The sequence below is a fragment of the Trichechus manatus genome, unplaced genomic scaffold (genome assembly GCF_000243295.1).
Source record: "Trichechus manatus latirostris isolate Lorelei unplaced genomic scaffold, TriManLat1.0 scaffold00040, whole genome shotgun sequence".
NCBI classification, from domain to species: domain Eukaryota; kingdom Metazoa; phylum Chordata; class Mammalia; order Sirenia; family Trichechidae; genus Trichechus; species Trichechus manatus.
Window position 1 is genome coordinate 16,174,164 of NW_004443976.1, and position 8,999 is coordinate 16,183,162.

Genomic DNA, 8,999 nt, shown 5'->3' on the forward strand with positions numbered 1-8,999 from the left:
ATGAGATCTCTGGCATTGTTTCCATCACCAAGGCTATATTTTACAACTATTGATGCTTCTTCTTTGTTTCCAACTTTCACGTTCCAATCAGCAGTAATTATCAATGCATCCTGACTGCATGTTCGATCAATGTCAGACTTCAGAAGTTGGTAAAAATCTTCAATTTCTTCATCTTTGGCCTTGGTGGTTGGTGGGTAAATTTGAATAATAGTCATATTAACTGGTCTTTCTTGTAGGCATATGGATATTATCCTATCACTAACAGTGTTGTACTTCAGGATAGATCTTGAAATGTTCTTTTTGACAATGAATGCAATGCCATTCCTCTTGAATTTGTCATTTCCGGCATAGTAGAACATAGTTCTGTGATGATTGCCAAATGATGATTTTTCTAACTACATCATTTCTTCTACATTTATTAGTTGCCATTCACCTGTAAGAAAGCTTTCCATTTTCCCAACACTTGTTTATCAATGTTAGTATGGCCTCATGGATTCTTTGTTCATGGATTCTTAATTGTCTGAGATTTGGTCAGTGGGAGCCCCTTTAAGCTGGCTCCTGTGCCCTCTTGACATGTCCACTTAAGTTTTTGGGCACTTGGCTCTGCATTTATCTTCATGTGTGCTCTGGAGTTACATAGATCACGTGAAGCACCCTCCCCTGTTCCCACCCTACAACCTGTCTTAGAACCATTGTCTGGGATGGGAAGGCAGCATTGACTAGGAGGCACCTGATAGGGATCAGTGTGAGCTCTGGCACCTGGGTCTGAAAGTCCTATGTATCGGTAACCCAGGAAGGGATTAGACCAAGGGGGTTAGCGAACACTGGATATGCAGTAACTAGTGCACACAACTGCTATAGAAGCTCCCAGGCTGCAGTAGTATATTTACCAGAGAAGATTGCAGAATGCAGGAAGAGACCATCTTACTCTGAGCTTCTCAGCTCCCGTGGTTCAAAGGTGGCTCTATTCATATCATATACAGACTGATATATTTATTTTAAGATTTTTTTCTAATAGATGGTGATAAAGTTCAAAACAATAACAGTATATTATGATATTTTCTGGTAGTTTTGAAGAAAGGGTATTTTTCTTCCCCCTTATTTCACAAAGGCACGCATAGCCAAGCAGTGTTTCTGCTGCCGACCCATCCTGGGGTAGGGGGTATGCATGTCAGTGGGCCTAAGATCTTGGCTTCCAGCCAGCCATACTTCTCCTCCCCATACCCTGCAGCGGTGGTGACACTGATTGAGGAGGGGAATAATAAGTCTGTGGCGGCTGAGCCCACATCGCACAGATGGCGGGGGCCTGGCTGCCGGCCCCCTGACAGCTCCTACAACAGCCTGTACTCCACGTGTCTGGAGCTGTTCAAGTTCACCATCGGCATGGGTGACCTGGAGTTCACTGAGAACTATGAATTCAAGGCTGTTTTCATCATCCTGTTACTGGCCTATGTGATTCTCACCTACATCCTGCTGCTCAACATGCTCATTGCCCTCATGGGCGAGACTGTCAACAAGATTGCGCAGGAGAGCAAGAACATCTGGAAGTTGCAGGTGGGTTGGTTGGTGGGCTGTGTTCGCAGCCAACAGGGCATCAGCCACTCTGTCTGCTGCATTACACAGTCGGGCATGTGAGTCCGTGCAGGATTTGGGGAAGGGCAGAAAGCTCAGCCAGGCCTGGGGATCAGGCAGCAGCATCTCCTCAGTTTACTCGCTTCTGGCTCCTCTTGTGGGGTTTCCCTGCTGAGCATCATCTGTGCTGTGCTGCAGTGCCAGATTAGCTCAGTTGGTTTTCACTGTTTAGCCATGGACTGGGCGATGCTGGAGGGAGGGAGACAGAGAACTTAGCCCCATGGGATGCCCGCCTCAGAGGACCTTGACCTATGGTGGGAGCCACAGACCAGACTCAGGAGAAACAGTTAATATGGGGCGGGCTGCCCGATAGCTACTTTTCTGAGCTACTTAGTCCACCTCTCTCCTCAACCACTACTAATAAAAGTATCATTATTATAATAAAGTTGTTGTTAGTTGCTGTTGAGTCACTCCGACTCGTGGTGCCCCATATACAACAGAACAAAGTGTTGTCTGGTCTTGTACCATCTTCATGATCGTTGTTATGCTCGAATCCATTGTTGCAGCCACTGTATATTTTGAGTGCCTTCTGTCTTCGTTTGGAAGCTCAGCTGAAACCTGTCCACCATGGGTGACCCTGCTGGTATCTGAAATACTGGTGGCATAGCTTCCAGCATCATAGCAACATGCAAGCCGTTACAGTTTGACAAACTGTTCTAAGTGACTTACATTATCGCATTTGATCCTCTCAACAATCCTACTATTGTTGTTGTTCGTTGCCACTGAGTTGGCTCCAACTCATGGCAACCTTATGTACAAAGAACGAAACATTGCCCGTTCCTGCACCATCTTCATGATTGAGTCCGTACTTGAGGCTGTTGTGTCAATCCATCTCACTGAGGATTTCTCTCATTTTTGTTGGCCAGCTATTTTACCAAACATGCTGTCCTTTTGTAGCAATTGGATTTTACTACTATCCCTCCCTTTTTTTTTTAACTATCCCCATTTTTTGATGAAGGCACTGAGGCACAGAGAATTTAGGTATCTGTGTCTAAGGCTGCACAGCTAATAAGTAGCAAAGCCAGGATCAACACCAGGCAGTCTCACTGCCGAGGCTCTGTTCTTAACCACTATGTTATGTTGCCCCTTCATGAGCACCTAGGGAAGGGTCTGGGGTTGGTATACAACAAGTCCCTCATGGGGCTATCCTGCCAAGACCTGGAAGGCACCAGCAGTGCCTGGGAGGGTCTGGGGCCACACTGGCTGAGCTCCTTCCACGGGATGTGCACCAAATGGGCCGCAGGACCTAGCTTGATGTAAAGGGCCCTGGGAGCTCAGAGGCATCTAGGACTGGGAGAGACCCCAGGGAGGCTAATCTTGCTAGCTGGCACTGGCAGCCACAGGCAGCCCTTGGATAAGCCCTCTGCCCCGCTGACCTTTGTTTGTCTGTTTCCTCCCAAAGAGAGCCATCACCATCCTGGACACAGAAAAGAGCTTCCTTAAATGTATAAGGAAAGCCTTCCGCTCAGGCAAGCTGCTGCAGGTGGGGTATACACCCGACGGCAAGGATGACTACAGGTGGTGTTTCAGGTAATGCCCAAACAGGAAACAGCATTGGGAGCTCTGGGCCTCAGCTGTGGGCATGGGGGCCCCACCCAGAGCCAGCTATGGGTACAGAGGCCTGCCCCAGTGTCCAGCGGTGATCCTGGAGACCCACCCGGGGTCAGCTGTAGGTACAGGGGCCATTATAGGGCTTAGTTGTGAGTATAGGGGACCCTCCCAGAACCAGCTGTAGGTACAGGGACTGGTCCTGAGCTCAGCTGTGGGCATAGGGGACCCCCTTAGATCTCAGCTGGTGGGACTCAGACATTAAATATTGGAAAATTTGAGGTTATCCAGGAATCACTCAGTGATCAAGGTCAGAACCAGGAATCCTGCCTTCCAGGGAAGTAAGTTTACAGTCCCTGGGGCCCATGGTGTGGCCAGAGAACATGTCTTCAGTGGTGGTATCCAAAAAGCAGGCCCCTCTCTGCCCTTCCCTTACTGGCTCTGTCTCCATCTTGATCTATGGGCTTCTTGGGATTGATCTGAGGGGCCAAGCTGTTGGACTGGGAAGCCGGGCATGGCTCCTAGGCTGCCAACTCCCTGTTCCCCCATTCCGTCATACTGCAGGGTAGATGAGGTGAACTGGACCACCTGGAACACCAACGTGGGCATCATCAATGAAGACCCGGGCAACTCTAAGGGTGTCAAGCGCACCCTGAGCTTCTCCTTGCGACCAAACAGAGGTGAGGGATGAGGAGAGGGGCACTGTGGCATGGATGGGCCTACTTGTCTGGTGACCTGATGTTGGGCAGGTGAAGCCTTGGGGGTCCCCCACTCCTTGCAGACCTTCCTCACCCCCATAGGACCTGGGCACTGTAACAACCATGTCTTAGTTGCCAAGTGCTGCCACAAAAAATACCACAAGTGGGTGGAGTTAAAGAACAGAAATTTATTTTCTCACAGTTTTGGAGACTAGGAGTTCGAATTCAGGGCACTGGCAGGGCTAGGCTCCTTCTCTCTCTCTGGGCTCTAGAGGAAGATTCTTGTCTCTTTCACCTTCTGTAGCTCCAGGCATTCCTTAGCATTCATTGACTTGTAGAGGAATCTTCACATACTCAGAAGGGGTTAGGTTTAGGACCCACCCTACTCTGGTATGACCTTATTAACATAACAAAAGAAAACTCCTATTTCTGAGCAGAGTCATATTTACATGTACAGGGGTTAGGACTTAGATATAACTTTTTGTGGTCACAACTCAATCCATAACAAACCCCAAATGTCAACCATATGCGCACACTCTGTCATGGGCATTCTTGTGTGTTCTTACACATGCCTGCACAGCTGACTGATCCATGTGCCCATGCAAGCGAGCTCTACCTAGCACCCCTGGCCCAGGCACCTGTTCTCAATGCTCCAGAGGAAGTAGCTTGCCCTACATTCATCCACCTGGGTTGTGGGCTGTGCTGCCTCCTCTTCCCTGTCCCTCATACCCCGTGTCTGCACTCATACCTCTGTGAGGTTATATGGACACAAACAGGTACATGTGAACACTTACATGAGCACATCTAGACAGGCAAGAGAGGAGGGAAGAATGAGGAGAATAAAGGTTACACCTTGAGCAGAAAACCTTTGAGGACAATTACTACCAGAAAAAAAAGGCATTTAATAATAAACAGTAAACATTTAACAGTAAACAGTAAATTAAAGATATAATTGAAGACCTTAAATTTTACCTTGAAAATGAAGCAAAAATAGTTTATACTTAACAAATTTTGTTATAATTGTAACTTTTCACTAATTCTTAAAATGAACAAAAATTAACCATGTTGGTAATTTTTTGAGGGGGTAGAAGAGGGCATAATTTTCAGACCAACTTGCCTGATAACACAATATTTCATCTTTCATATTTGATATCATTTCACAGAGAAGCTCCTATTTTTATTTTATGTACTTAACAACTTTATTGAGGCATAATTTACATACAATAAAATGTACACATTTTAAATGTACAGTTCAATGAGTTTTGACAAATGTATATATACTCAGGCAACCACCACCTCAGTCAAGATATAAAACATTTCCATCATGCCAGAAAGTTCCCTCATGACTCTTTACAATCAATTCCATTCTGTCCATCCCAGGTAACTATTAATCTGATTTATATTACTATAGATTAATTTTACCTCAGCTTTTGTTTATCTGAAATGTCTTCATTGCATCCTCATTTTTGAAAAATGTTTTCACTGACTATAGAATTCTGTGTTACTAACTTTTAAAATTTTGTTAATTTTAATTTTTACACTTTAACTATGTCTCTCCATTGTCTTCTAGACTTCATCATTTCTGACGAGAAGTCATTTATTATTTAAATTGTTTCCCTGTATGTAATGCTTCTGTTTTTCTCTGGCTGCTTTAAAAATATTCTCTTTACCTTCAATTTTCAGTGTTTGAATAATGTGTGCTTAGGTAAGTTTTTCTTTGTATTTATCTTGCTTGGGGTTTGCTGAAATTCTTGGATCCGTATGTCCATATATATGTTTTAAAATCAAATTTGGGAAATTTTCAGCCTTTTTTCTTTTTTTCCCAGAAATTTACCCTCTATTTTTCTTTTGGGAGTCCAATTACATGTATATTAGACCATTTGATATTGTCCCACAGAGGCTTGTTCATTTTTCATTTTTTTCCCTCTGTTCTTCAAATTTGATAATTTCTATTGATTAGTCTTCAAGATCACTGACCTTTTATTCAACTATTTCCAAACTGCTATTAAGTTCATTCAATGAATTTTGCATTTCAATTATTTTATTATTCAGTTTTAGAGTTTCTATTTGGTTCTTTTTTATAATTTCTACTTCCCTGTTGAGATTAAGAGCATATTTTCCTTTAGCTGTTTGAACATATTTATAATTCTTTGTCGCTAAATGCAACATCTGGACTACGTAGGGGTCATTTTCTATTGATTTCTTTCTCCTTGACCATGGGAAACACTTCCCTGTTTCTTTGTATGTCTAGTAATTTTTAATTGTGTATTGGACATTGTGGATGATATATTGTAGAGATTCTGGATTCTGATATGTTCCTTTAGAGAGTATTGATTTTCTTATTTCTAGTTGGCAGTTCGATTACTGATGAATCATCTTGAACTTGTGCAGGCTTAGTTTTAATCTTTGTTATGGTGGATCTGTGAAAACCCCAAGATATTTTCCAAACCCCTCAAACCTGTGGTACTTAATCTCTACACTCTATATCCACTAAGGATCTTGTCAGGGCTTGGCTTTAGGCTTTGTTAAGGTGGGTCTTGAGTAAGCCTTACTCTAGGGCGTAGTCCTTACTCTTAAGTGGGGCCTTTCTGATATCTTGGCTGGATCCTCAAGGTCTTGAAAGGGTGTTAAGGAGGTCTTTCCACTCTGACTGGGCTGGACTTCAGTATCCTCACCACTGCTCAACTTCTAGTGTCTATGTTCCACTTTCAACCCTGCAGCAGCCACTCTCTGATAAGTTTCATACAGTCTCACTTTGTGTGTGCACAGCCCTACTCTCAATCAAGGACTTGTGGGGACCTCTGCTCAAAGTCTTCTGGGTCTCCACTACCACAGCTCTCTTCTTCCTCTTCTCCTGTTCTCTGCTCCACAAATTCTAACTACTTCTTCTTCCCAAGACTCTGATCTCTTCATTGTTAGCTCAGAGAAACCGCCATATTCTTCTTGGAAACCAGCTCACTGCACCATAGTTGGGGAAATCATCCCTAAGCAGAGAGTCAGGGTGATCATGGGCCTCACCTTGTGAATTTCACTTCTCCTGAGGATTGGAGTTTTTCACTGCCTCTTGTCCTACACCTGAAAATATTTGCTGTATGTATTTTGTCCAGGTTTATGATTGTTTACAACAGGATGGCTAGCCCAGTACCGGTTATTTCATCATAGCTGGAAGTGGAAATCTATTTTATTAAGAGGCTCATTTTTGGAAAACTACTCAAGGGCTTCATCAGTTTTCCCAAGGCCCTCCTGTAATCTTGTAATTTTCTCACAAGTCTCATTGAAAGCACTCCTGTGTCATGTTAAAGTACTTATTGACTATCTTTTCTTCAGTTGCTAGCTGGTCTAACTTTGCCAGAGAGCAAGTCGAAGAAGAAGTTGCAAGTGATTTCAGCAGTTTTCTGATATCACTCTTATTGGTTTCATAAAATCCCGTATCTTTGACAAGATTTGCTATTTCACTCTGCATACATTATGTTTGTATGATATTGTTGGCTGTTTACAACATTACACATTCACTGTGAGATTAATAAAGACATAAAGATGTTGGCCCAGTGGCAGGGATACACACACTTTGTGTTAATTGGGGTGGGGAGCAGAGGATGACTGGAGGTGTCCTGATTTTACATGTCTAATTAATCAGTGATTATTTTCTGAGGATTTTGCTTTCCTATCCAACTTTGTAAGGGTGGAAATACAAATAATACTTTTTCCTCAATATTAATAAACAATAAATAGTCAGATAATTCAGAAAAGAAAGACCTCTCCCCACTCACACAGTGCATGTGATTGGGAGGGGGTGAGGAAATGCATGAAAGAAAGGCCAGGGAAGAAAAGTGGTCTGTAGAGGAGCTAGGGAGTACATCTGAGGGGGTTTTGGCATCAGGACTTGTGGGAATGAGAAATGGGCCCTGGGAATCGCATACCTACTTTGAGGGCCCTGGAACTGGGGCTGGGTCATGCAATCCCTGAAGCTGGGTGCCCCCATCACCCAGGCAGCCAGTAGATGGTATCCCAGTGAGAACCTGGCCTGTCTCCCCATCGAGCCCTCCTGCCTTTATGCCCAAGGGATCCTTCTTCAACAATTGGTGCCCAATGTCAGACTTGGTTTAGAGCGCAGGCCAGTGTTGAAGCTCTGGCCTGCTGAAGCTCTTCCTGCAGGCCTGGAGGAATGCCAGGACCTGGAGAATTCAGCTGGGGCAGTCAACATAGGGTCTGTCTCTGGCATTCCTGACACCTTTGAGATGTGACCAGTGTTGGATCCCAGTAGAGGGGTCTGGACTGTGGCCTGAGGTTGAGCGGTGAGAGCTGGTTTTCCAGAGACATCAGACCTGAGGTGGCCAACCAGGAGGTTTGGCTGCCCAGGGCTCTGGAAAATGGAAGAAGAGCTTTCCATCTTGGCAGAGTCATTTCTCTGAGGCAGCCAAGGAGCTGGAGGTGGTGGTGGAGGTGACAGCTGTGTCTTCCTCAAGGAGCTTCCTGGGATTTCAGATCACACCTGAGGCCCCCATTCAAGGTCCAGTATCACCATGGTCCCTTTGCGCTGTTCCCAATCTGCTATGCTCTGATGGGGCCTGGGCCCCTAATCCTGATTCTCTGGCTGGTGTTTACCACCACAGAGTTGACTCTGTGTGGAGCCTCTCAAGGGGCAGGTCCCAGTGTTGCTCTATGGAGACCTGCTTTCCCTCACATTTGGGCAGGGAGGAAATGGAGGCTGAGAGAGGCAAGCTGCGGACTCTTACGTGAGGTCACAAGTCAGTCAGTTAAGGTAAGGGAAGGGAGTTTAAGGAGCTGCCAGAGCGGATGAGACTCTGCAAGCAGCTGAGGACAGAGGAAATTGCACCAATTCTTGTGCCTCAGGAAGTGCCCCACCTGCCTGGGCCTCCTTTCATCTTGAGATTTGTGAGACCAACAAGTAAATGTCTGTTTGTTTTACTGCCTCCAAGGCAATAATGATGTTTTACCCTTCAGTTTCAGGGAGAAATTGGAAGAACTTTGCCTTGGTTCCCCTTTTAAGAGATGCAAGTACTCGAGAAAGGCCCGCTGCCCACCCTGAGGATGTTCACCTGAGGCGCTTTGCTGGATCCCTTAAGCCAGAAGATGCTGAAGTCTTCAGAGATTCTGCTG

The 8,999-nt window shown here is 45.0% G+C and overlaps 1 protein-coding gene across 1 annotated transcript in view; it reads left to right on the forward strand.

Moving 5' to 3' along the window:
- Positions 1–8,999, forward strand: part of TRPV1 (transient receptor potential cation channel subfamily V member 1) — a 38,555-nt gene that overhangs the window by 27,616 nt on the left and 1,940 nt on the right. The window contains exons 9-12 of the mRNA XM_004376247.2: positions 1,232–1,554; positions 3,035–3,162; positions 3,745–3,860; positions 8,844–8,995. Coding sequence (XP_004376304.2) covers positions 1,232–1,554; positions 3,035–3,162; positions 3,745–3,860; positions 8,844–8,995 — 719 coding nt within the window. The remainder of the gene's footprint in view (positions 1–1,231; positions 1,555–3,034; positions 3,163–3,744; positions 3,861–8,843; positions 8,996–8,999) is intronic.